At 46.4% G+C, this 27,745-nt stretch overlaps 1 protein-coding gene across 5 annotated transcripts in view; it reads left to right on the top strand.

Moving 5' to 3' along the window:
• Positions 1 to 27,745, top strand: part of TASOR2 (transcription activation suppressor family member 2) — a 1,022,580-nt gene that overhangs the window by 855,368 nt on the left and 139,467 nt on the right. For all 5 annotated transcript variants that reach the window (XM_085653577.1, XM_085653574.1, XM_085653576.1 and 2 more), the window contains 2 exons: positions 10,338 to 10,415; positions 12,256 to 14,532. In XM_085653577.1, the coding sequence (XP_085509703.1) occupies positions 10,338 to 10,415; positions 12,256 to 14,532 (2,355 nt within the window). The remainder of the gene's footprint in view (positions 1 to 10,337; positions 10,416 to 12,255; positions 14,533 to 27,745) is intronic.

Below are 27,745 nucleotides of genomic sequence, written 5' to 3'. Positions count from 1 at the left end.
TCTGAAAGCAGAGTCCCCAGAGATGGTGCAACATCATCTGCATGTAACATCTCAACTGTTATTCGACTTGGGTTTTTCGATCAGTGTGCCCAAATCTCACCTGGTGCCCTCTCAACGCAACCTGTTCATAGGGGCGGTACTGGACACTATTGTATGTCGAGCATTTCCTCCTCCTCAAAGAATTCTCGATATTCAGGAAATGATCCCTTTATTCCACAATGGAGCGGTTGTTCCAGTTCTGAAGGTCCTTTGCCTGCTCGGTCTGTTCGACTCCTGCATTCTGTTGGTCAACCATGCACGCTGGCACATGAGGGCACTCCAGTGGTGCCTCCGCAGGCAGTGGTATCAGCACAACAGAGATCTCAGGGAGTTGATCAGGATCACCAGAGAGGCTGCAGCGGATCTGTCTGGTGGAGCGTGGGGGGCAATCTGTCTCAAGGAAAGCCCTTTCATCTTCCTCCATCGGTGGCCACAGTGATAACGGATGCCTCCACCTTAGGGTGGGGTGCTCATCTGGGGGATCTGGAGATCAAGGGTCTTTGGTCTCCAGAGAAAAGATTGTCTCATATCAATTTTCTGGAATTGTGGGCGATACGTTTGGCGCTCAAGGCCTTTCTCCCTTCCCTTCACGGTCAGTCGGTTCAAGTCCTGACGAACAACACTACCGCGATGTGGTATGTCAACAAGCAGGGAGGAGTAGGGTCGTACCGTCTCTGCAGAGAGGCATTGCGGCTCTGGTCCTGGGCTCAGGATCATCGGATTGCTTGATGGTGAATCATCTGGCCGGAGTGCTGAACATACGTGCGGACAGTCTCATTCGACAGTTCTCTGCCGACCACGAGTGGAGGCTCCATCCGGAGGTGGTTCGTCACGTCTTTCGGACGTGGGGGACTCCTCGGATGGACCTGTTTGCCACTCGCGAGAATGCGCATTGCCCGTCATTCTGCAGTCTCCAGTTTCCGTTGTAGGGGGCGTTGGGGAACGTGTTTCAGTTGAGTTGGAGCTCACATCTCCTTTACGCGTTTCCTCCCATACCTTTTGATTCCTCGGGTTCTGAGGAAGATTCGCCAAGACTGGGCCCAAGTTATTTTGGTCGCCCCGGATTGGCCAAGAAGGGTGTGGTACACAGATCTACTTCACCTTTCATCGCACCCTCCGCTCCGTCTCCCGCTCAGGGCAGACCTCCTCTCGCAGTCGGAGGGGCAGGTTCTACACCCCCACCTCCAGAGCCTGCACCTTCATGCCTGGAGATTGAACGGGGTAACCTGAGTTCCTGCTCTCTCCCGCCGGACGTAGTGGATGTTATATTATCATCCAAGCGACACTCCACTAAGTCTGTTTATTCCTATAGATGGTTTAAGTTTGTAAAATGGTGTGGAGAGAGATCTAGTGACCCTTTGAAAGCCCATCTTTCTAATGTGCTTCAATTTGCTCTTTCCTTGGCTCAGCAGGGTTGTGCTGTGGCTATGGTTAAGGGCTATTTATCAGCCTTATCGGCTTTTCTGTGTCTTCCAGATCAGCCGTCGTTATTTAAATCTCCTATTGTTTTAAGATTTATCAAAGGCCTTACTAATAGTTTTCCACCTACTCCCTTTGTAATGCCACAGTGGGACCTTAATCTTGTTTTAACTTTTTTGATGGAGTCCCCTTTTGAGCCCCTTCATACCTGTCCTTTGAAGCTGTTGTCATTTAAAACAGTCTTTCTTGTAGCCATAACCTCGGCAAGGAGGGTGAGTGAGCTTCAGGCTCTTAGTTCAAAACCCCCATTTTTATCCTTACATGCTGAAAGGATGGTTCTTAGGACCAGGGCTGCTTTCCTACCTAAGGTAGTTACTCCCTTTCATCTGGGGCAGTCCGTTACTCTCCCTGTGTTTTATCCACATCCTCATCCTTCCAAGGAGGAGGTAAGACTTCACCGATTGGACCCTAAAAGAGCTGTGAGGTTTTATTTGGACAGAACGAAGGACTTTCGTTTGGACGATCAGCTCTTCGTGGGCTATATTGGACAATCTAAAGGCAAAGCTGTGCACAAGCGCACTCTGTCCAGGTGGATCATCCTAGCCATCAAGGTCTGCTACGCCCTTGCTGGTAAGGTTCCTCATGAGGGTATTAGAGCTCATTCAAGTAGAGCTAAATCTTCTACCTCTGCTTTGGCCAGGGGTGTTCCTGTGGCAGACATTTGTAAAGCCGCAACTTGGGCCACCCTCCATACTTTCGCAAAGCATTATTGCTTAGACTCTGAGATGAGGAGGGAGGGCCACTTTGCGCACTCTGTCGTGCACAACGTTTTGGTATAGGAAGGTGGACACCCTCCTCCGGGAGTGGGACTGCTGTGGGAATCTATTCACAAGGGGAGGAATCCACTGGCAGATGTATCCATCAGAAGAACAAGTTACTTACCTTCGGTAACGCTTTTTCTGGTGGATACAATATCTGCCTGTGGATTCCTCACTGGCCCACCCGCCTCACCATTGTCCACCTTTGTATAGCTTAAAGGATGCCTTGCTTGACATGTTGTTTTATCTGGGAAATGCTTTTGTTCCTTAGCTTTCCTTTTTGTATATATACTATGTATATTTGTTCGAATATTGTATACTGTGTATACTTTGAATCTGTTGTCGGTCCACCTGTTCGCCTCGGAGGCACGGAAAATATGGGTGGAACTGACGTCATCACGCCGACGTGGCTCTCTTATGGCTCCGGTGACGTCATACGGAGTCATGAGCGGAGCCGAGGTATTATGACGTCAACGTCGGCGTAGAGAGCTGGGGAACAAATTCCGTGGAATGCTGGCGCAGGGGATATTCACAAGGTGAGGAATCCACAGGCAGATATTGTATACACCAGAAAAAGCGTTACTGAAGGTAAGTAACTTGTTCGTTTGGAGCTCATCACAATTCCTTCAAATATTCCATCCTGCAAGCACAACTTTCAAAACACCAAGCGCCTCTCAAACAAGAGATAACCGCTCTCTTACTCAAAGGAGCCATAGAGCTAGTCCAACCTCATCCTTAAGGAACAGGAGTAAATTTACTGTACTTTCTTATTCCCAAAAAAGACGGCTCACTTTGACACATTCTCAATCTCAGGACCCTAAATCACTACATTCTATTGGAACACTTCCTCATGGTAACCCTTCAGGAAGTAATACCACTACTATAAAAATTCGACTCCATTAGAGCTAAAGTACACCTACTCTCATATACCCATCCATTCTGCTCATCTCAAATACCTACTGGTTGTCTTCCAGGGACAACACTGTCAATTCAAAGTGCTTCCCTTCAGAGTCATCACTGCACCACAGGTATTCACAAAATGCCTAGCAGTGGTAGCAGTACATTTGCCCAGAGAAAACATTCACATATTTCCTTACTTGGACGATCGGCCTATAAAAGCCAACAGCTCCAACGTTTACAACTAACATACACAAAAAATAATCACCATACTTCATCGTGTAGGGTTTATCATCAACATACAAAAATTGCACCTCCAACCGTAGCCACAGTACAAAACATTCAAACACTAGCCCAACAGTTTCAAACCAGGCTTCAAAACAGTCAGGACAATCATGCGCCTTTTATCCATGATGGCATCCTGCATCGCAGTAGTCCCACATTCCCACCTACCTATGTGACCTCTGCAAGAATGACTCTCACGTCAATGGGATCAGTCACAGGGTCAACCACACAATCTAGTGTTGATAGACAGCTGCACACATCACTCTCTGCAGTGATGGAAATCAATCCCAAAACCTGTCCAAGGGGCAGCTGTTTCTAGACCGAGTTCCCCAGCCCATTCTTACAGCAGATGCTTCTCTGACGGTTTGGGGGGCTCACATTCAAATCTTACGATTCAGGGTATATGGTACCTCAAACACCAGGATCTCCATATCAATTACCTAGTGCTTCGAGCTGTTCACCTAGGATTGAAAGCGTTCCTAACTTAACTCCCCTAATAATTATGGTCATACTGATCATGAAAACATGAGAATCATGTTCTGTCAACAGAAACAGGGAGGGACCTACTCTCTATAATTATCCTACCTAGCGCAGACCACCTGGTGCTTAGCTTCACATCACTCATCTCCTAGCTGAACACGCAGCAGATATAAGCAATCAAGTTGCTGACCTCCTTAGCTGGATGCAGCAACAAGTCCACAAATAGGAACTCCACCCCAAAGTCATCCTACCATACTTTCACAAGTGGGGCTTTCCACAAATAGACCTGTTTGCAACCCCACAAAATGCCCAAACTTCACGTCCAGGTTTCCACACCCACTATCCAAGGGCAATGCTCTATAGATGAACTGTTCAGGGATATTTGCCTGCACTTTTCCACCTCTCCCACTACTTCCATTTGTGATCAGAAGGCTCAGGCAGACCTCCCTCACCCTAGTACTAATAGCTTCAACCTGGGCTTGTCAACCATGGTTCACCACCCTACTGGAACTCTCGCATGTTCCACACGAGAAACTTCCCCTCAACCTGGACCTTCTCACACAGAACCATGGCGAAATCAGACATCCCAATCCCAAAGAAATGAACCCTGCCATATGGCTCCTGAAGTATCTAAACCTGCCACAGCAGTGCATGGATATTTTTAAAGAAGCTTGAAAGCCTACAACCAGAAAGTGCTACGATGCCAAATAGAAACGATTTGTCCTCTACTGCCAGCTTCAAAAAGTAAACCAAAACTCCGATCTAGCCTATACTTCAATACGCTTACACCTTGCAGCCTATCTCCAAAACAAACAACATATATCTTTATTTAAGATACCAGTTGTGAGGAAGTGCCTCTTTTTACATGGTTAGCCCCCAAATTTTTGCCTGGTTTTGATGTGGTTTCAATTGTAGTGTACAGGGTCCCTGCGAACCAGGCCCCCTGTGCCAGTGCTTCTTCCCTGAAAACAAATCCCCAATTGCCACTTCTACCCCCTGTAAGACCTTAGTGAATGGTACCCTGGCTGCCTATTGCCTTGGAGCTGAAGAGGGTCTCCTGGGATGATGCCACTGGCCTTGCAGTTTGCATGCCTCTTGTGAGGGAGAAAAAGCCAATGTCCACATGGCACCCTGCCTGGGTGCCATGCCAGCCAGCACTGCATGAAGGCATAGGTAAGTAGACCTCACAGCCCTAAGGCGGGGTGCACTATGCCACAGGTGATGGCATATCTGCATGAGCAGATATGCCCCTACAATATTGGGATCCATTCTTTAATATTGTAAGTGCCAGGGAAGCCATAGAGAGTACATGGGCTGGAAACTCGACAACTCGAGTCCCACAGCACCATGATGGCTTCACTGAACACAGGTGTGTTTTGTACCAAACTACTCCTTTCAATAAATTCACTCTGATACCAGTGTAGGATTTATTGTACAGTGTACCCAGAGGGCACCTCAAAGGTGCTCCTTGAAAACCTACGAACCCTGGTGTGGTCTCTGACCGACTGTAGGCAGCCACCCACCACCAGACTTGTTTCTGGACCCCTGGGTCGAGAACCCCTGCTCTCTGGGACCAGAAACATTGCACATCCTGGGCAGAGGTATCGCACCTCCTCCACCAGGATGGGCCAGTGCTCAAAAAGGGAAGCTTTAAAGGCTGCTGCCTTTGTAATGTGACCCCCCAGCCTTTGCTGCTTGTAGCAGATGGCAGCCCCTGATTTACACCCCCACTTTGGTGGGGAAACCAGTGGGAGATCTCAGGAGAATAGGTGTGCCCACCTTTACCAACTCCACCCCTAATGTGGAGGAGGCGAGGTGAAGCACATGAGTCCCAACCATCTTAAAAGCGGTTGTAGTCACCTCGGGTAATGTGCCCCTTGGTCCTACCTGCTACTCCCATAAAACGGCCCTCAACTTAGTATTTAGGTGGCTCCCCCAGACCTAGAAACCAGATCTGTGATGACCTAAGAAGAAAGAAGACATCTCTGCAGAGAAGACTTAAGACGACGACTGCCTTGGCCCCAGCCCTACTGGCCAGTCTTCAGCTTCTGTTAACCTGCGACCTGTCTTGCAGCCAGCGACCTCTGAAACTCCGGGATGACTGCTGCTTTCGAAAAAGACTCCACTCTCCCTTGGACAGCGGACTTGTCCAGAAGAAACTGACTCCAAGGTCTCCGGATCCAGCTGGAATCGCGATCCCTGCCCACCCTTCACCCGATGCCCATGGCCCAAGTCTGAGTGGCTTACCTTTGCAGTGAAGTCTCCCCAACGATCCTGACCTCGTGTCCAGCGTTCACTGACCTTTCCTGATTTCCACAGCAGCGCCTGCAGTGTGAATCCAGAGGCTCCCACCGACCGCGACCGGCTCCAGTAAGAAGACGTCGAAAGGCACCCTTGCACCGGAAGCCCTTGGGCCTTGGTGAGCTGACCAGATGGTGCCCCTATGACCACCTACATCTCTACCTAACTCTGCTCTCTGGTCTCCCTACTGTAACCTATGGTGCAATGCCTGCAACCTGTTTGCCAAAAGAAGAATCTCTATAGAAAATCATTGGGTACTTGATGCTGGTTTTGCACCCTGCACCCACCTCCCCTTGTGAAGCTGGTGGTGTATGTTTGGTGCTGCTTCTTGGCCTCACCTGTGCCAGTCCTAACCCCCAAAGCTTGGCCTCTGCAACCGATTTACCTACCCGCAAGCAGTGTGGCCGCAGGCACCCCCAGTCGCTATTGAAAAGCATTGGGACGAACTCTGATTTTGACCTCTGCATCCGGCCACTTGTGTGCCACTGGAGGTGCAGTTTTGGTACTCACTTGACCCTTGCCGAACTTTGGTCCCGATCCTGGAATTGTAAGTGCCTGTTTAATAGCGATATTGTTTTCCCCATAGGATAACATTGAACTGTTCTAAAAAGATTCTAAGTGTCTATTTTACAAAGTAAAAAGTATTTTTCTTTATAAACATACTTACTCTATTACGAAGATCTTGGTCTTAAAATGCGAATAAAGTATAATTTTCTAAAATTGGTCTGGATCTCCTTTTTGAGTCGTGTGTCCATTATTGGTCAATGTTGTGCAATAAATGTCTTACACTCCTGTGTTAGGCCTAAGGCTGCTTGCCCACACTACTACTAGTAGAGCACTTTGGGTTTTACGTTGAGCGCTGTACACTTTTAGAGAATATCTGGATTCTATGCACGGTATAACCACCTAGTGGTAATACCATATACAGAGCCAGCTTCCTACACCAGTCATTAAAGCATTTATAAAAGGACTTAAAAGAGTAATTCCACCCACACTTGCACCAGCTTGGCTTGGAATCTCAACCTTGTACTAACAAGGCTCATGGGACCACCATTTGAGCCACTACATTCCTGCCAATTCCAGTACGTATCGTGGAAGGTAGCATTTTTAACAGCTATCACTTCACTCAGACATGTAAGTGAGCTTCAGGCAGTAACTTACTCTAACTCCATCCTCACCCACCTGTGGCAAAACAAAACAATGGAGTCGATGCCCATCGCAGTATCACACAGAGGACGAGTCTTACAGCCTCATGACTCAAAAAAACTTCTTCTAACAAAAACAACTTGCAATCATTCAAGCCCAACACTAAATGGCGGACTTATGCTAAGCATGTGATTCTACAGCACAACATGCCAAGAACAGATTCTTAAAGGGTAAGTAGAATAATCCTTTCACCCACCCGCAGACTGCCAAGATTGTCACTACGTCCCCTCCAAAGGTCCAGGACACGATCCCTCACAAGAGGAAGCTGACTTTCGAGGAGGAACTTGCCTTCTCTAGCCTAAACCAGGAAACATCAGGACATGGGTACTAGTCGTCCTCCTCCATCATCCTCTCCCCCTTCTACACGTCCCACTTCACCACCCTCACAGGGACCCCCTCCACCTCATCCACCGGAGGGTTCCCTACATTCATCAGACGGAGGGTCCATCCTACCCGCTAGTTCCCTATGATGCCCAATTTGACCCCGGGGGTCAGGGCAACTATGACGTCGACCCACCTCGGGACACTGACCAAGACCTCTACCCCACCAAACCATGCTCTCCAGACAATGCTACCTCCTATTATGAGGTTATTCACAGGGCTGCCCCTTTCCAGAAGGTAGAGTTGCATAAGGTCCAGGAAGATGAGGACTTCCTTTCAAAAATGCTGTCTACCACCCAGCACTCACTGCAGCTCCTCGCCATGCTTAAAAACAAATTGAAAACCACTCCTTAGACTTTCAATGAGCCTGTGCAGGCCAGGGTACTCACACCGAGGGTTGATAAGAAATATAAACCTACACCCTCCGACACTTCCATACGTTTATGGTCAACTTGTCATGGACTCATTAGTGGTCCATTGAGCACGCAAATGACCAGAGCACTGGTGATCAACCTCCGCCAGATAAGGAGAACAGGAAGATTGATTTAGCTGACAAGCGAGTTGCTACCCAACCAGCGACTCACTGTTGAGTTGCAAACGTCAACAGACTGTTCTCCATGTTGGATCGGGCCTACTGGGATGAGATGGGCGTGCTCCTCAAATACCTCCCAGATCAATTCCAGAAACAGAGCCATGATCTCATTTTTGAGGAAAAGGTCATCTCCAACACCACCATTCAGTGCACCATAGACGAAGTTGATACTGCAGTGCAGGGCATAAATTCAAGTGTCCTTATTAGATGCCATGCTTGGCGGCAGGCTTTTGGCTTTAAGCCGGAGTTTCAACAGCATATCTTCAACCTGCCCTTTTAAGGGGAGCACCTCATCGATCGTAGGTTGGTCAGATGCTCAAGAAAAATAAAAAGGACAGGGACACAGCCAAGACGATGGGAGCTGTTCAGACCCCTTCCACCTACGATCCCTTTCTAGGTTCTAGAACATGGTGGGTGCTAAGGCCGCCACCCCTGAAGCATCTACATCCTAGTAGAGGCAGCAGCAACAACAGAAGCCAACACAGCGCTTCTCCTGGCTAAGCTTGATGTTTTAATTCGCCACTCTTCACTCCTTACTCAAGTTTGGGAGTTTACTTTTACGCACGTAGTAAATTTAAGAGGTACATGGCCAGTGCTTCTTGGGAAGGCATATGCCATAGACCTCACTCATAAACTACTGTACTGTACGTTTCTGACCCATATCATATGTTCCCTGTCACTGAAAATATGAGACTGCTGAGGAAATGAAAATCTGGATCACTAATTAATTAAGGTTTAGAAGTCACATCATATCAATATTATGAAACTTAAGAACATGATCAAAATCAATATGCTTAGCTGTAGTTCGATTGTTGCGTAATATCCTGTGTTTGCCAACCAACAATAACAGAAATGTTCCAGAAAACGTAACTTGAAAGTGATGAGATACTTTACTGTAAAATTGTCATTTGGTAATCAGCTGTTCGTCTTAAAAAAGTCCATTCTCATGCAATATATTCTGAGAAGCATTGAGATTCAGCACCCAAAGAAAATATAGAAGTTAGGGATTACTAGAGTAAAGTACGGGATGGAAAACTACATGTGCAGTTCTCTAATGAGGGCAGGTAAAGAGACCGAACATTTTGGGGCTGTTGACGGCCCTTTTGGAACTATCCAAGAAAAGTGCAAGATGTTACATGGAACATAATTAAATCTGCATTAAGCTGTCACATTGTGATTTCGTTTAGTATTCGTGGAAACACTTCATTACAGAAAATCATTATTTTAAAATACACTTCGATAGAACAGTTTGAAAACCACAGAAGACAATTGTAAACAATTGGAACCTTAATCAAAACTCATTATTTTTACATAAATATTTGGAAGACAGTGACCCAGTCAAGATGTAAAAGAAGTAAGCGAGGAAGAAACAGGAATATTTTATTTAGAAGGTAGTATGCAGAATTCTGGATAAACTTTAACATAGCTGTTTTTAGAAACCCACAGAAGACAATTTTAAACAGAGTGAGCTTTAACCGTGGAAGAGGTTGTACGCATAAATTTGATGAAAATTGTAGGGATCTTTCGGACATAAGAACTTTCAGCAGCAGGCATATGTGAGAGAATTAATGCCACAGAAACAAAATGTATTTAATAATAAATACTAGATTGTGACAGTGTTGTAAAGAAGTGAAATTTTAGTTGTCTGTAGGTGGCATGTTCATGAAAGGCCACAAAGGAATATTGTATACTTGGTTTCATTTGGGAGCAAACACAATAACATGAGTGTAACAGTACACTAGAATGGTAGATTGGAGATAGGAGGTTCTGAAGATGTAGTTTAGTCAACATGGGAGGGCTGGGTGTTTGCCATGTAGAAACAGAGTAACCGATGAACCCAACAGATATAGTTGAGAATTAAAAGAATGTGACGAAATTCTGTGCAAAAACATATAACTACAAACCATCTTAATTTACAGGTTGGTGAACCTAAAACTATAAGGGAAGAAATGGTGGAGTTTGGAGCTGTTGAAGAAGTTTGTAGTTCTGATACTCAGGTGTGATTTGCAGTTATTGTTTACTAATTTCCTGAAATGCATTGATGAGCTTATAAAAATTCATTCACATAGACATTTTGGAGTATGCAGAGTAGTGCTCCTATAAAACCTGCCTTTGTGAATTGACCTTAAAACATTTAAAATGGCAATAACTTCGAAATATTTAAGCACTATTCATCTACACTTTGAACACATAGAAAGGACATTGCCCAGTTTGCAGTTTTTCTAATAGGGTGTTGAGTGTTTCATGACGATTTACAAAGGCATGTAGGAGTATGTTAAAGAGTACTCCTGTAGTATTACTTCCCACACTCTTGCTTTTGGTACTTGCCACCAATGTGTAGTCAAGGATCTCACTTGGATATGGAAACTCTGTAGTTTCATTAAGTGTATTTCTTTCTAATTTGTTTGTAATGACGTAAATAAAACAGTATGGATGTGAATGTATATTTCAGTACATTTCAAAAGAGGTACAGTACTCTCAAATCTGTATATGTAAAATGAACATGCTCACTAAGAAGTAATTGAAAAGGTATTTTAAAAATATATATATTAATTCCAACCAATAGAGATTTTTTTATTTTCCTTCTATTGAAAAGCTTCTTGATTTACCTATGGACTCGATATAGCCAGTTAGAAGCCTAGGGCACACTGCATTATTGTATGTGTTTGTTTCCATGCACCATTCTCTAGACAAATCATCTGTGTTTTCATAATATATTGTTCCTCCTCTTGTATATATCAGGCAAAGGGCGTGTCAACACGTTATTTTAAGTGAACTAACCATGTTGGAAAAGGTGAGCCATAACTCTGCATCACATTCCATCATCACAGTACACTATCAGTTTTTCTCCTAATCAGTAGAGCCTTTAGGAGGGATCAATAGCACACTGAAAAGGTCTACGCATTTCCTTTTACACACTATTTCTTGACAACCCTTTCCATGTTGCAGGTCAATGGTTCATGTTTTCTAACTACTTTTTAGTGCCAATATGCCTAGGTCCAACCTATAGAATTGCTAGTGGCTGCAGCCAACCCATGTAATCGTTTTCTATGTTGTAGTTCTCAAAGGCTGGGTTATGGGTTAGCCTTACCTCCTTTGGAGGGAGCTGAACACATTTTTATTTTTCGAAGAGAAAATTAAAAAAATGCATCTTAAATCAAATATATATATCTAATGTGATAGTGTAAATGAAATTACAAATTCTAGGTTTCTAACTTGCTGAGGTGTAACGTTTTCATATTGATCATTTGCTTTATTGATGTACGCTTAAAGCATTAAAATTACATTTGAAGTTGAGGATTAAAAATGATCACATACTTTCTCATTCCCCATTCAAAGTATTTTTGAATTGGAGTCCTCCCACTCCCAAGTGAGTTAACAAAGTCCCTCTGGGTAGTTTTGACTCTAAGTGGCCCTCAGCTGGTTTAAAAATGATCAGATACTTCAGCAAAAAATGACCAAGCTGCTGGGCCCCACCCTTACAAAACTTATACACTATTTTTGTTTTTTACTTGGGTTGTTTCTAGTTTAAACATTAATCTAGATTGCAGCCTTTTCCCTTTTATCATGGATTTGAGAGACAGTTGCTTGACAAGTTAGGGTTGACTCTAAATGCCCATTATTGTCTGCTTGGTATATCACGTGCATGATGTCATCAAGCCTTTCATGAAATTCCTTCTCAACATTTTGTCAACAGAATTTTGTTGTAAAGCATGATTTCCATGAAGCTACACTATGTTTCAGATTAGCTTATTACTGAAAAATATAAATGCCATTAAAATGAAATAAAAGCAATTATTTACATGGAACCCCTAACATTTACCTTTGCAATTTCAGGTAACCGAGAATGTTACAGAGGAAGTGGTAGAGTCTGAAATAGTCACAGACATTTGCGGCAGCTTCTCTTATGATAGGTGCTACAATTCAGCAGTAGCGGACGAGAACCATTCTACCAGCTATCGCCAAGATGATGCAAACTGTACCCTTGTTAATGAAGAACCTGTACCTAAAGATAGAAGCACCACAGCTGTTGACACGTCTGAGCATATGGAGTGTGTGCAGCCTGTGGTTTGCTACGAAACAGTGGTTTCTGAAAATGATAATTCATTGGGTGATGTTTTTATCACTTTAGATGACAAAGAAGACTATGAAATACCTTTGAATGAGACTGTGGCCTCTCAAAAGGAGTATGCTGTGAGCCATGTACAGTCTGACGTAATTGATTATAACCATCTGAACATGAGGGGAAATGAATGCACTACTGCAGACCTAGAAGTATCTGCAAAGGAGTCCATAGTTTATGGTTCTTCATATAGTAATAACTCTTCTCCTATACCATTGAGACCTGAAAATCAAAAAGCAGATAATCAAAACGAGTTTGTAATAGATAATTATGCCAGGTCAGGATCAACAGTAAGTAATATCCATAAACGAGGATTTAATTCCTTTCTTGGAATGGAATACAACGAGCCTAAACCATCTGGTGAAATTAGAGTGGAGAAGTCACCATCAGCCGGTTGGGTGGTCTATAAGCATTTCAGTTTACAGAGGAACAACTTGCCACCGATGCACCAGTCATCCGATGTTGGACGCCAGAAAGATGTCTTAGGCCCTGTACACGAAGAGAACCTGTGCTGTATTACAGACGAGCCCGCTGCAGCTGATTTGCCAGATTCTGCAAAAGATGATGAACACGAGGAATGTGTATTATATTTTGACAACATAGTAGATATTAGCCCTGCAAGCAGTCTTGATGAGAGACCTGTTAGTGACATACCTGACCACTTAGAAAGAGATATTGTTGAAGAGTTAATTGTGAATACAACTTCTCAGAATACAGGAGAAGAAACATTATGCCCCTCTCCAAAAGGTTTGTCACATTTCCCCATGGATGGTGTGTGTGCAGATGCTGACGACCATACAGATGATAGGTCAAGTACATCAGCAGCTGTACCTGGTGATGATGTTCAGAAAGGTGTGAGTGGAGGTCAGAGTTCTGACCATCGTTGTTCCCAGCATTCAGCAGATATGTCAAAAGAACTTGCAAGCATCACTGAATGCTCCACAGATGAACTCGGTACTGCCTCAGTTTCAAGGAGGGATGATGTTACCCCTAGAACAAGATTAAAAAAGTATAATTGCAACAACATAGAGTGTGAATATGGTGACTGTAAGTGTGAACAGGACTCTGTGCATGGAGAAAAGTGGACTCCACATCTGAAATGTAATCAGAAACACAAAGGCTTTTCCGACTTGGTAAAGGATGAGCGATACCGAATGTCGAGGACATATAGAAACTTTTCTGTTACAAAAGATGTAAAAGAAACCAGAATTGCAGTCCGAGGGTTTCAGAGGGGTCATGGTTTTTCAGAAAAATCAGATTTCCTGACTTCATGGACTAATAGATGTGTAGTTCGAGATGATGTTACACGGAGTACATTAGATCTTGAATATTTACGTTTTATTCACAACATGAATCAGGTTATAAAGAGTCAGACACGTTATAGCCCAACGTCAGGAGATAGGTTGCCGTCTAGAAAAACACAAGAGGCCAGGTGTCGAAGTCCACTGGTTATAACAGTATTGTGTTCAGAACAAAGACTAGGGGCTACGACTCAACGAGCAGGGTGTCACAAACAGGACGAATTTGATACATCATCTACAAAATCCCGATTCTCAGAACAGGTTCCAAGCTCTAGATATTCAAAAAAGCATAGACACCGGTCACGTAAACAAGCAACTCCCTTCCACTTTAATAGATTAAGCTACAAAAGTAAAGCAGTGGAGAAAGGTGGCACATCCCTTCTGGCAAGTGACTGTTCACAGTCTTGCAGTGTACTGCTTGGTAACAATGCATCTGGCAGTACTCTAAGAGATCAGCGCACAGTGCCAGACCAAGAACGGCCAACTTCTGAGCAAGAACGGGAGGAAGTCGCCCAAAAAGAAACACCTACATCTGTTACCCAAGAGCCAGTCTTTTTGGAAAATATAATTACAAGCCTATGCAGTGACATTGCTTCCAGGCTGAACAGTGTGGCCAGTGAGGCCTGCAAGACACTCCTAGCATTTTACATTTGTGAAATTGAACCAGAGCCTTACTTTTCAGAGATAAAGGTATGTGTATTTTCATACGCTTTGCACTATTGCTACTATATATTTAATCACAGCTGCCATTTAAATACACTGGGTGCTCGTGCTGTGCTCCTAGGTTCTAGCAAGATCACTTAGCCTACATTTGCTGTTCGCTTAATTGTGAATTTCTAGTTGTGCATGAATGGTTATAAATGCTCAAAAATATTTGCTTACTGATGAAATTTAAATGCTAGAAGACCCGCATTTACTACATTGAATCACTGAAATTTCCTATCCATTTTGACTATGTGCGCTAGAATCATTTACAGGACATGAGACAGGAGGTGGAGGGAAGTAGCCTGCAGCTTAACACACCATAGACATGTCAAGTGTATGTTGTACATACAGGGTATTTAGAAATACATATAAAAAATGATAAGAACCTACATCTGATAGAGACTTCTAGCATCATATTTCTCACCCTAGAATGTTCCCTAGGCATCAGACTGGATCCGGAAATGTTTCTTGGACAGTATCCATTCGTGACGGTACGTGGCATCATTCAGCACCGCTTGACGTCGTCCGCGCTGGAAGTGACATTCACATCCCTATATAGGCACCACCCAGGCGTGCTAATGTCAGTTCTTTTCTTTCCGCACCAGCCAGCATAGATCAGCGAAGAGCTGCCCCTTAGTAACTTTTTGCATAGGTTTTGTTCATGTTTTGTCAGTCTTTTTTGAGGTTTACCTCCTGGTGTGGCAGACATGTCTCTGAGGAAGGCCGCTTCAAGCTCTGCTGCACCTTTCACCAGCAGATGTAATTGATGGACCCACACTTGGTATGCCTTTAGTGCCCTCAAGTAGGAGCCAGCCCGAAGGCCTGCCCTGACTGCCACACCATGCACCCAAAGGCTTTGAGGGAGCGATCACTCAAGCTGATGGCTCAATGTGCGACACCACGACGTTCATGGTCCCGGTCGAGAGGAAGGTCCCGGTAGCAATCGCATAGCCCATAGTTGTCGCCGAATTCAAAGTCATTAAGCCATTCGGGTAACTCCATGTTGCACAAAAAGAAGTTGAAGCGTGCTTCGACGTTGCCTCTCTGGCTGATGAGACAAGGGAGCGTCACCTCTCAAGGCTTTGCTCTGTGGTTTAGCCAGCATGAGTCTGCTCAGCTTCTCCCGATTTTCCTGGAGCTGAAACAACTCCCACCCAATTGCCCAAATTTCATGAGGCCATGCACCTCATCTATGGGTGGCCTATTCCCTCTGGTGCCCCTTTAGGCCCTGTGGGTTTGGGAGGGGCCCCTACTGGATCTACGCTGGCTGCTCTGGCGCCAGTCGGGCCCCAGGGATCCACAGATGGATCGGTGCCGGCCGTGCCACCTCGACCTTCCCTAATCCCGAGACCAAAGTTCCCGGCGGCTCCATCCCCATTCTCATCCGTCCGCGGCCGCATAGCTGCCAGCGCCAGCCATGCTGCCCGGCTGTCTAGTGGTTTGACGGGCGGTTGGCATAGGGAAGTTTTGCTGTCTTGTAGAGGTAAGACATGCCCTAAGGCCCATGCCATCAACCTAGCCTCCACTATGCTCCCATACAGATGCACTGACTACTCCTGGGAGCTGAGGAAGCCCACAGGGGAGTAGCGACATAGATCAGGGGGCAGGATGGGCACACTGACATGATCAAGGCTTGCCTAGTAAACTGTAGATCCCTGCCCAAGCATGCTGAGGAGCTATGGCTAGTTTTGACAGGAAATGCATGGGACGTCATGTTTCTGGACGGGGGCGTGGTTGAACGCAGATTCTGTTTCAACAGTGGCCCTAGCCGCCCCTCCTGGCTTTAAAATATGTTGCGCTCATAGGGAGAGTGGCAAAAGAAGCGGGGGTAGCCATTATCTCTAAGGATTCATCGGTTTTAGTGTCTTCAGCTCTGCTCAATCTTGAGGGGATAGAGGGCCTTAATATTTGTTTTACAATTGGATCCCTCAACCTCCTTTTCGGGCATCCTCATTTACAGGCCACCGAATTGTGCTCCCAACTCAAACCATGAGTTTTGCAACTACATCGCCCAGAAATCGTTACTGTACTCTAATTTCACTGTACTAGGTGATTTCAACTTGCATGTGGATGACCCTTCTTGCTTTCAGGCAGCTCAGCTAGTGCTGTCCCTCGCGGGGGCTAATTTAACGCTACATGTCATTTCTCCCACCCATAAGGCAGGTCACACTCTCAACCTTGTGTTCTCTAACTTAAAGTCACTACGTATGGAGGTCCCCATCAAAATGGTTTGATCTGACCACTATCTGATTCCATTCTTCTTTAGCATGGATAAACCCTGTTAGAATAGGGGTAGCCAAGCTTTTATCAAAAGAAGTTGGAAAAACCTGACCGAAGCGTCCTTGGACCCTATCTTACAGGCCAGCCAGCCTACACTCACGTCCGATCCTAATGTGGATTCCCGGGCTCTAAATCAGTGGATTTCGACAGCTGTTGATTCCACTGCCCCGGCTATATCCATTAGGTCATTGAGGCTCTCCCCCTCTGCCCCTTGGTTCTCGGACTCCCTTACAGCGGCCAAGAGCAGCTGCAAACGACTGGAACGGCAGTCTGAGGTGGTAAAAACTACCTATAAAAACGCACTGAAAGAATTGCACAAACTAATCAGAACTGCCAGGAGGGATTACATAGCTAGCTGCATATATATAAAGCTGAGAACTCTTCTAAAGAGGTTTTTAAGGTGGTTAATTCTTTTCTCAAGCCTAAAGCATTAGAGACCGGTGCACAATCATACCTCTCTTTGTGCGAAAGTATTTCCGACTTCTTTGACAACAAAATCCAGATGGTCTACAAGTCTTTTTCGAAGATACGTGAAACAGAGAAATCTGACAGTAGAGCGGGAGGCACACAAGATCCCTCATTTACAAATTTTAGCCCGATACTGATGCTGGAAGTGTTGGCGGAAATCCAGGGGTGGAAGTCAGGGGCACCAGATGACCCTTGCTCCCTGAAACTTTTGAAAGTGATGGCACACTCTCTGAAGTATGTGCTGTTACACATTTGGAATTCATCCCTTGCGCCTGGCATTTTTCCAGATATATTGAAACATGCTACACTTCTCTCCTTGCGGAAAAAAACAAATGGAGATCCGGGGGATTTGAATAATTACAGGCCTTTCTGATGGATACATCTGCCAGTGGATTCCTCACCTTGTGAATATCCCCTGCGCCAGCATTCCACGGAATATTTTTCCCCAGCTCTCCACGCTGACGTGGACGTCATAATTCCACGGCTCCGCTCGCGACTCCGTATGACATCACCGGAGCCATAAGAGAGCCATGTCGGCGTGATGACGTCAGTTCCCTTTTTTCCGCGCCGTCGACGCGTAACGGTTTTCCAGCACTCTCCTTGAATGTAGAGTTACTTTGTAGTTACCTTGTGGGTTACTGTTTCTAAAGTACTCATGTCTTCGTCGAGGAAGTCAGGTTTTAAGCCGTGTAGGGACTGTGGGGGTCACATGTCCATCACTGACCCCCATGAAGATTGTTTATGGTGTCTGTCGTCGGATCACGACGTGGAAGACTGTTCCTGTTGCAAGAAAATGAATCCTAAGGCTCTAAAGGAAAGGGGAGCAAAGCTGTTCAAGGCCAAGGCGAAGAAGGAGGACAGTGGTCGAAAACAAGATAAGTCCAAGCCGGAGTCGTCGACTTTACACTCGTCGAAGTCGAGAAGACACAAGAAAAAGAGGAAGCATGACTCTCGGTGCCGGTCGACGAAGAGTAGGGCTTCGAGATCGCCTTCACCTCGACGTCGCAGTTAGGACTTGGTCTCTCCTTTGCCCTCTCCATCTCCTCGTGTCTCTCCGGAGAAGTCTCCTTCGCCAAAGATAACTCTGGCGCAGTGTCCGGCGCCGATGCATTCTCCAGCTTCCGACGCCGAGCTACTCCTCGACTGGATACAGGTTTGAATCCATACCCGCGTTTCCCGACTCCGGGCGCGGATCAGTCGCATTTTTTTAATGCTGTGTATGGAGTTTTTCAAAGAGCAGCCTTCCCATCCGGTGCACCCTCAGGTCCCTTGGGTCCAATGGCATTCAGTTTGGGCATGCCACAACACTATGCTCAGGCACCATTTATGCCCTTCATGCCGATGGCGCCGTCATGGCAGTTCCCGGCGCCGTCTGGAGAGCCTTCCTCCTGGCCTCGTCTGGATCGCGTGCCTTCGTCGTAGCCTCCCTCGACGCCGACTCCATCGGCGCAGCCGACGCCATGTCCACGGATCCGCTCTCGAAGAGACGCTCAGAGGCTTATAGAGGAGGAGCAGTATCGAGCAGATGAAGTGGAGGAAGGGGAATTGGGTGACTCAACAGATGAGTTTGAAGGTATTCAGGAGGCAAGTGGATTGGACACCACTCCTGAGTGGGTACTTTCTTCTCCCAGGTCTTCTCCGCCTCAAGAGTTGGCTCTTTACCATTTGGTGATAAAGAAGGCCGCAGAGCATTTGAACTTACAGTTGCCTTCTGCGGAATATAAGCCGAACTTATTGACTGAGGTTCTTCATTCGCCTTCCTCTATCATCGAGCCTCTGTTGCCTTTTAATAAGGCTATCTTAGATCCTATTATGGATGTTTGGCGCAAGCCACTTTATTCGCCTGCTGTTTCTAGGACTGTGGCGAGAAGATATAGAGTGGCTACAGGGGATCCGAGCTTCCTTTCCTCTCATCCTTCTCCAGAGAGTTTCGTAGTACAAGCTTCCTGCTCCAAATAATCTTCGGGGGCTTTTCCACAAGCGCCAGCTGACAGGGACTCACAGAAATTTGAGCAGTCAGCTAAAAAGGTCTTCTCATCAGCTAGCATGGCACTAAAGTCAACTAATACCACTTGTTTGTTGGGCCACTACATTCATGCCTTGATGGACTCTGTAAAACAGTTGGCTCCCAAATTGCCTGATGAGAAGAAGGGTTCTTTTATGGAGGTTATTTCTGACACTCAAGCTGCAGCTAGGCAAGTTATTCAGTCAGGCCTAGATACGGCTGATTCTGTGGCCAGAGTTATGAGTTCTTCCATAGCTACTAGAAGGCATGCTTGGCTCCGCTCTTCCGGATTTTCATCTGATGTTCAGGCCACTCTGGTTGACTTACCCTTTGATGGGGAAAAGCTTTTTGGAGAGAAAGCGAATTCTGCCTTGCAGAGGTTCAAAGATAGCAGAGCTACTGCGAAGTCATTAGGTTTGCAGACACAGTCGAAAGGTTTTGGCTTCAAAAAGTATAGGGGGTTTCGGAGGTCTTCCGTCAACCTCAACAGCAGCAGCAGCAACAGAATCCTCTCTATAGATCCTATAGAGGAAGACAAAGGGGCCGGCGTGGTTCTGACCACAATCCCTCCTCCTCCTCGGCCTCCTCTGCTCCCAGTGATGCTACAGGGAAGCAGCTCTAGATCCCCCATCCTGGATCATGTAGGGCCTGTTGGGGGTCGGGTGTCCCACTTTCTGCAAGGTTGGAAACTGGTCACGACGGACCTTTGGGTTTCAAACCTTGTGGAGAATGGGTATGCCCTTCCTTTTCGGGAATTTCCTCCTCCTTGCCAAGGTTTTTGCTCAGAGGACCATCTTCTTCTTCTGCATAAGGAGGTTCTTGCATTGCTTCAAAAAGGTGCGATAGAGGTGGTTCCGGAGCAGGAAAGGGGTATTTCCTGATTCCCAAAAAGGACGGCAGATTGCATCCAATTCTGGACCTCAGAGTCTTGAACTTTTACCTGAAGCAGGAGAAATTCAAGATGCTAACCCTTGCACAGGTTCTTCAGGCGTTGCAGCAAGAAGACTGACTGGTGTTGATCAACTTGCAGGATGCGTATTTCCACATCCCCATTCTGAAGTCGCACAGGAAGTATCTCCGTTTTACGGTTGGGTCGCAACACTACCAGTATGCGGTCCACCCATTTGGTCTTACTACTGCACCTCGAGTCTTCACCAAGGTGATGGCGGTGGTGGCTGCCCATCTCAGGAGGTCGGGTTTTCCCCTACCTGGACGACTGGCTACTGAAAGCAGAGTCGCCAGAGATGGTGCAACATCATCTGCAAGTAACACCTCATCTGTTGTTCAACTTGGGTTTTTCAATCAATGTGCCCAAATCTCACCTGATGCCCTCTCAGCGCAACCTGTTCATAGGTGCGGTACTGGACACTACTGTGTGTCGAGCTTTTCCTCCTCCTCAAAGAATTCTCGACATTCACGAGATGATCCCTTTGTTCCACAATGGAGTGGTTGTTCCAGGTCTGAAGGTCCTTCGTCTGCTCGGTCTGTTCGCCTCCTGTATTCTGTTGGTCAACCATGCACGCGGGCACATGAGGGTGCTCCAGTGGTGTCTCCGCAGGCAGTGGTATCAGCACAACGGAGATCTCGGGGAGTCAGTCAGAATCTCCAGAGAAGCTGCAACGGATATGTCTTGGTGGAGCGTGGAGGGCAATCTAACTCAAGGAAAGCCCTTTCATCTTCCTCCAACAGTGGCCACAGTGATAACAGATGCCTCCACCCTAGGGTGGGGTGGCCATCTGGGGGATCTGGAGATCAAGGGCCTTTAGTCTCCAGAGGAAAGAATGTCTCATTTCAATCTTCTAGAATTGCGGGCGATACGTTTGGCGCTCAAGGCCTTTCTCCCTTCCCTTCACGGTCAGTCAGTTCAAGTCCTGACGGACAACACTACTGCGATGTGGTATGTCAACAAGCAGGGAGGAGTGGGGTCGTACCGTCCCTACAGGGAGGCTTTGCGACTCTGGACCTGGGCTTAGGACCATCGGATTTGCTTGATGGTGAATCATCTGGCCGGGGTGCTGAACGTACGTGCGGACAGTCTCACTCAACAGTTTTCCGCCGACCACGAGTGAAAGCTTCATCCAGAGGTACTTCAGCACATCTTCCGGACGTGGGGGACTCCTCGGATGGACCTGTTTGCCACTCAAGAGAACGCGCATTGCCTGTCATTCTGCAGTCTCCAGTTTCCGATGCAGGGGGCGTTGGGGGACGCGTTTTAGTTGAGTTGGGGTTCATAACTGCTTTATGCGTTCCCTCCCATACCCTTGATTCCTCGGGTTCTGAGGAAGATTTGCCAAGACCGGGCCCAAGTTATATTGATCGCCCCGGATTGGCCAAGAAGGGTGTGGTACACAGATCTACTTCACCTCTCATCGCACCCTCCGCTATGTCTCCCTCTCAGGGCAAATATCCTCTCACAGTCGGAGGGGCAGGTTCTATACCCCCACCTCCAGAGCCTGCACCTTCATGCCTGGAGATTGAACGGGGCAACCTGAGTTCCTTCTCTCTCCCGCCGGACGTAGTGGATGTTCTATTATCATTCAGGCGACACTCCACTAAGTCTATTCCTATAGATGGTCTTAGTTTGTAAAATGGTGTGGATAGAGATCTATTGACCCTTTGAAAGCCCATCTTTCTAATGTGCTTCAGTTTGCTCTATCCTTGGCTCAGCAGGGTTGTGCAGTGGCCACGGTTAAGGGCTATTTATCAGCCTTATCGGCTTTTCTGTGTCTTCCAGATCAGCCGTCGTTATTTAAATCTCCTATTGTTTTAAGATTTGTCAAAGGCCTTACTAATAAGTTTCCACCTACTCCCTTTGTAATGCCACAGTGGGACCTTAATCTTGTTTTAACTTTTTTAGATGGGGTCCCCTTTTGAGCCCCTTCATAGCTCTCCTTTGAGGCTGTTGTCCTTTAAAACTGTCTTCTTGTAGCCATAACCTCGGCAAGGAGGGTGAGTGAGCTTCAAGCACTTAGTTCGAAACCCCCGTTTTTAGGTCTCGCCTGACCCAGCGCATGCGCTGGTCTGGCGAGACTTTTAGTGAGGGCTTTAAAAAATGCTACCATGGCCGGCCTAGAGCTTGAGTGCATTTCGTGGGCGCGCGCTGCGCTTGATCGCGATCACTTTCACTTCCGCTTTGATGTTCTCCGTGAGCCAATGCTTGTTTTATCATCATTTTGTGTTTAAACTATTTCTTCCACTCACAGTAAATCAAAGCCAGTAGTACCTAACCACCAGTAAGAAACACTTTATCCTGTAATGTGCAACTAAAAAGGAGTTCTATGCCCTGTTTCTAGGAAGCACCTGTACAGTTCTATTAAAACTAAATGCAACTGTTTGTTTTTATTAATTTTATTGCAACCATATAGTCGTACTGTTTAGGTGGTGTAATGTTTTCTTTTTCTCACATATGCTTGCAATAAAAGTATATATGAATGTGTGTGTGCTGAAGTAATGAACGCGTTCCTGTGGTTTAAGAGGAATCCGATAACATTTGATTAAGGAAAGATGTTAGTTTTCTCAACTGTAACATCATATTTGTGCAATAGTGGTATTCCTGTGTGGGTTTTAAGAACACTTAGTGCACCATCATAAATTGAATTTTGTCACGTTTTGGGAGATTTACAGGAGAGTTTGTAATGAAACGTGACCTAAATTTTCTGCTGTGCAATGTTTTGTCCGGGCTGGAATGGTAACAAATGAGGAAGTATGTGTTTACACCATATTTGCCGATCTCCGCGGTATTGCAGATGACGTGTTAGTTAGTAGGCAGTCCTTTCCAGTAGACCGTTACCCGCTTAGTTTCCCTGGGTACTGGAAACGTTGGTAGATTAAATTCTAAAACTTTCCTCTTTTTTAGTGGATTTATTAATAGGCATCTTTAGATGATAAATGGTAACTGGGGTTACCCTGGAGAATGTAACTTGATGTTCCTGGAGAGGATGTTGATCCCTATAGAGCTAGTAGGATTCAAATAATTATTTTTTTTATTAACATCTTGAGCAATAAAAGTACAGCATTTCATCAATGGTAATGTAGATGGTCTGTATCATTTAGAATCATCCATTAGTGTATCGGTTAGTTGCATAAGGGCACACGTTTGAAAATATCCCCAAAGGCAAAGTATAATAATTTCTTGAATATTATTCGTAACTTGAGCAATCACTGGAATAATATGTCCGCTGCACAGATGGTTGCTTACTTGTAAGTTTGGCTCTCGTTCTAGTGTATTTCTCTAGCTTTCACTTTGTGAGGGCTTTTAGGGACTCAATTTTTCTGTTCCTCTGTCCTTTTTTTTTAAAGCCATTCGGTACTCTTACCTTCTGCATATTTCTATAATTTAAGGCTTGGGACCCACACTTTTACAGTGATATTCTCACTTTTCATGTTTTATAAATTACTCTGTGAGTGGCAGCCCCTTCAGTCTCCACCTTATTCGTGGTAAGTTCTCTGATTCATTATTTAGACTCTCACTGCGCACACATTCCTGGCTTCAGTAGTTCTTGCACCTCATTCTTAAGGTAGAACCTCTACCTCTTACTTCTTCACTGCTTGTGTGGGCGCAGTAGCACCCATCGGTCCCCACGGCTCAACTAGCCGAAATAGCTCCCATTCTTGTTGTATTCATAAGTCCTTTAGCAGGGGTAGAACTGCTGTCCAGTGTGCGCCAGTCACCCCAAGGGTCAGCGGAGTGGGAATAGAAGTGAAGAGTTCTCCAACATCTGATCTGTACTTCTACCAAAAGCACACTGTTTTGGGCTAATCTCTCTTTACTCCTTCTTTTCCATGGGGCAGCCGTCTTAGTCATGATGACCTAGATCTATTGTGCACAAAGATGGGGCAAAGAGGCAGCAGTTGCACCCTTGATAACAGTAACTCATGTTTATTTGATGCTCAAAACAGTGTCAGGATCAAAACGTCATCATCCATCAATATCAGATTAGGTGGCGCTCTGAATTGGACAGCCACTTTCTACACTGTTGTTTGTTGGGTTACACTATCCTTAGATGAAGTTACCTATAGATCCTTGTTCAAATGTTGGCCACCCTGCCACACCATTGAATCTACTACTCTTCATCACTCTGAGTCAATTTTGTGTTTAATAAGATGTATAAGGTTTGCTCAACAGGCCGTAATTGTGTCCATTATATCAAGATACTTGGAGTGCCAGTCACATATTAGATCAGCCCATAGAAAATCATATATGCAGTGGGGCAGCCCCCTTCAGCCATTGCTCTGTTAGAAGCGTAATTCACATTTTAGTTCTACCCCTGGGATAGGCAATTGGTGAGAGGGGTGTCAAGCTGTGCGAGTGATGAAATGTTGCCTATTTACTAAAGATACACTACTCGCAGGCCAAGGAGTCCTTCTGCAGTCACCGCCATAATGCATGACACACTAGTCCTCCAGGATAATGAGCAGTTCATGAGAGGTGATAAACAGCAATGGCGCACCACTGCACATGGAGGCAGTCTGCAAAAGCAGCAGGTATAGCCCTGAATGGCAAGCCAATACCAAGTTGCTTTTTGGCACGGAATACTATCCTGATTGTACTTGTGTCACCCGCTTTCTTCTGAGATGAGATGAGCTTCATCACTGCAAAATCAGTAAACACATCAGCCTCTGCACATTGCAGTGGGGTGTTTCTGAGACGTTGCTGTAGCTGATTCTATTCTTGCATGTATTCTGGGACATCTGTGGCCAGAATTTCCACAGAATGGGCACCTGTAATTTTATACAGCAGCATTTCTTTTAACAAGTGAATTGTTTATGCCATTGGCCTCCTTGAAAGATAACCTTTTAGAACAAGCATTGGCATAGCCAATAGGTTTCGCCTTTGGGACCTTATAAGTGTTTAGCCATGCAACACTTGATGTTGTTGCACCAAGGATATTGTGCTGGATAACTAAACACTTATAAGGTCCCAAAGGTGAGACCTATTGGCTATGCCAATGCTTGTTATCCTTACATGCTGAAAGGATGGTCCTCAGGTCCAGGGCTGATTTCCTTCCTAAGGTAGTTACTCCCTTTCATCTGGGGCGGTCCATTACTCTCCCTGTGTTTTATCCTCCCCCTGTGTTTTATCCTCCCCCTCACCCTTCCAAGGAGGAGAGACTTCACCGCTTGGACCCTAAAAGAGCAGTGAGCTTTTATTTGGTCAGAACAAAAGATTTTCGTTTGGAAGATCAGCTCTTCGTGGGCTATATTGGACACTCAAAAGGCAAACCTGTGCACAAGCGCACTCTGTCCAGGTGGATCATCCTAACCATCGAGATCTGCTACGCCCTTGTTGGTAAGGTTCCTCCTGAGGGTATTAGAGCTCATTCTACTAGAGCTAAGTCTACCACCTCTGCTTTGGCTAGGGGTGTTCCAGATCCAGACATTTGTAAGGCCGCGACTTGGGCCTCCCTCCATACTTTCGCAAAGCATTATTGCTCTGAGATGAGGAGGGAGGGCTATTTTGCGCGCTCTGTCTTGCAGGACTTTTTGGTATAGGAAGGTGGACACCCTCCGCCGGGAGTGGGACTGCTGGGGGAATCTATTCACAAGGTGAGGAATCCACTGGCAGATGTATCCATCAGAAGAACAAGTTACTTACCTTCGGTAACGCTTTTTCTGGTGGATACAGTATCTGCCTGTGGATTCCTCACTGACCCAGCCGCCTCCCCGTTGTCCACCTTTGTATACCTAAAAAGATCCTTTTTTGGGCTGGTTGTTTATTCATTGTATTCTCTATTTAGTACATTTATAGGAATTGCTGTTGGTTTTTAGCTTTCCTTTTTTGACTTTGTGCTGTATGTATTGGTTCAAATGTTGTGTGCTATGTATACTTGAGTCGGTGTCAGTCTACCTGTTCGTCTCGGAGGCATGGAAAAAATGGGTGGAACTGACGTCATCACGCCAACGTGGCTGTCTTATGGCTCCGGTGACGTCATACGGAGTCGCGAGCGGAGCCGTGGAATTATGACGTCCACGTTGGTGTGGAGAGCTGGGGAATTAATTCAGTGGAATGCTGGCGCAGGGGATATTCACAGGGTGAGGAATCCACAGGCAGATACTGTATCCACCAGAAAAAGCATTACCAAAGGTAAGTAACTTGTTCATCTCTCTGTTGCCTGTGCCAGGAAAGATGCTGGAAAAACAGGTGCAGCAACAATTGACTAATTTCATTGTGAGCAAGGGCATCTTACATGATACTCAATCTGGCTTTAGGTCGGGTTTCAGTACAGAGACGGCACTCTTGGAGGTGGCTGAGTCGGTGAGGTTGGCGGTGGACTCGGGGGTATCCGCGATGTTGGTGCTCCTGGATCTATTGGCGGCATTCAACACTGTTGACCATACACTGCTGTCTCAGAGACTGCAGGAGATAGGCATAAGGGGCAATGTGCTGGCCTGACTGAACTCCTACTTAAGCAGTCATTCTCAGAAGGTCTCACTACAACCCTTTGTGTCCAAACCGAAACAGCTCTGTGTGGATTCCCTCAGGGTTCAGCGTTGAGTCCTCTCTTGTTCAATCTATATCTGGCTCTGCTGTTGAGGGGCGCTAGCGAGCCCGGAGCAAGATGGCTGCGCCTTAGTGTAGCTCTGCTGGTCAAGCTACAAATCCATCAACAATCCGCTAGTAACGGCGCCATCCACAGCCAAAAACGACGACTGCCTGCTTTTATGCTACTGAGGAGTGCTCTGCTGCGGAAATTCGTAGAATCCGCTGCCTCTAGCACCTGGAACGCGACTTTGGGCTGCCGAGCCGCGCTGCAGGTAAAATAGCGGCTTTTGGTTCGGCGGACTGCTGATTCCCTGCGCTGTGGAATGCCCTTCCTCTGGCTAGCCGATTGTGAGCCATATACTATTGATTTTCCTCCCGACTACTGCCTGTGGGTGAGTGACTACTATCGGCTGCCGCTGGCACCTCTTGGCCGTGATTTATCTGCTGTGCCGCACTGCGTGTAAAATGGCGTTCCCGGGCTCGGCATACTGACTCCCGGCGCTGTGACCTACCTTCTCTGGATGCGTGGATTCGGATACTGCTATTGATTGCCTGATGTATGGCCGGAGACGTTGCTGGGAGGCTCTCCTGTGTGGCGGTGCGGCGCTCGTTTGCTGTGGAGGACCGGACTCTGTGGTGAAGCCCCCGTCTGCCGTCCTGTGCGCTGCGCCTGAGTCGAGGATCCGCAGGACGGTGAGTTCCTCGCTGGAACTGCAGCGCTGCTGTGGGGCGGGGCGCCGGCTGCTGGGTCTCCCCCTCTGAACGCCCATATCTGGGGGTGCTGCGCTGATGTCCGTGGCTGGATCTCTTCGCGGGGACCCTTCGTAATCAGCGGCGAGGCCTTGGTCGCCCGGGACAGGCCGTGATGCATCCTGGGAATTGGAGCATCCGGCCGCGGCTGAACTCGGCGGGATAACCCTGCTCCTACCATCTGGGGCTCTCACTGTTGCTGGGACACTTGA

Source organism: Triturus cristatus, chromosome 4_1 (assembly GCF_964204655.1).
Source record: "Triturus cristatus chromosome 4_1, aTriCri1.1, whole genome shotgun sequence".
NCBI lineage: Eukaryota > Metazoa > Chordata > Amphibia > Caudata > Salamandridae > Triturus > Triturus cristatus.
The sequence above is the reverse complement of the archived record's forward strand: the minus strand, read 5'-3'. Positions and strand labels throughout refer to the sequence as shown.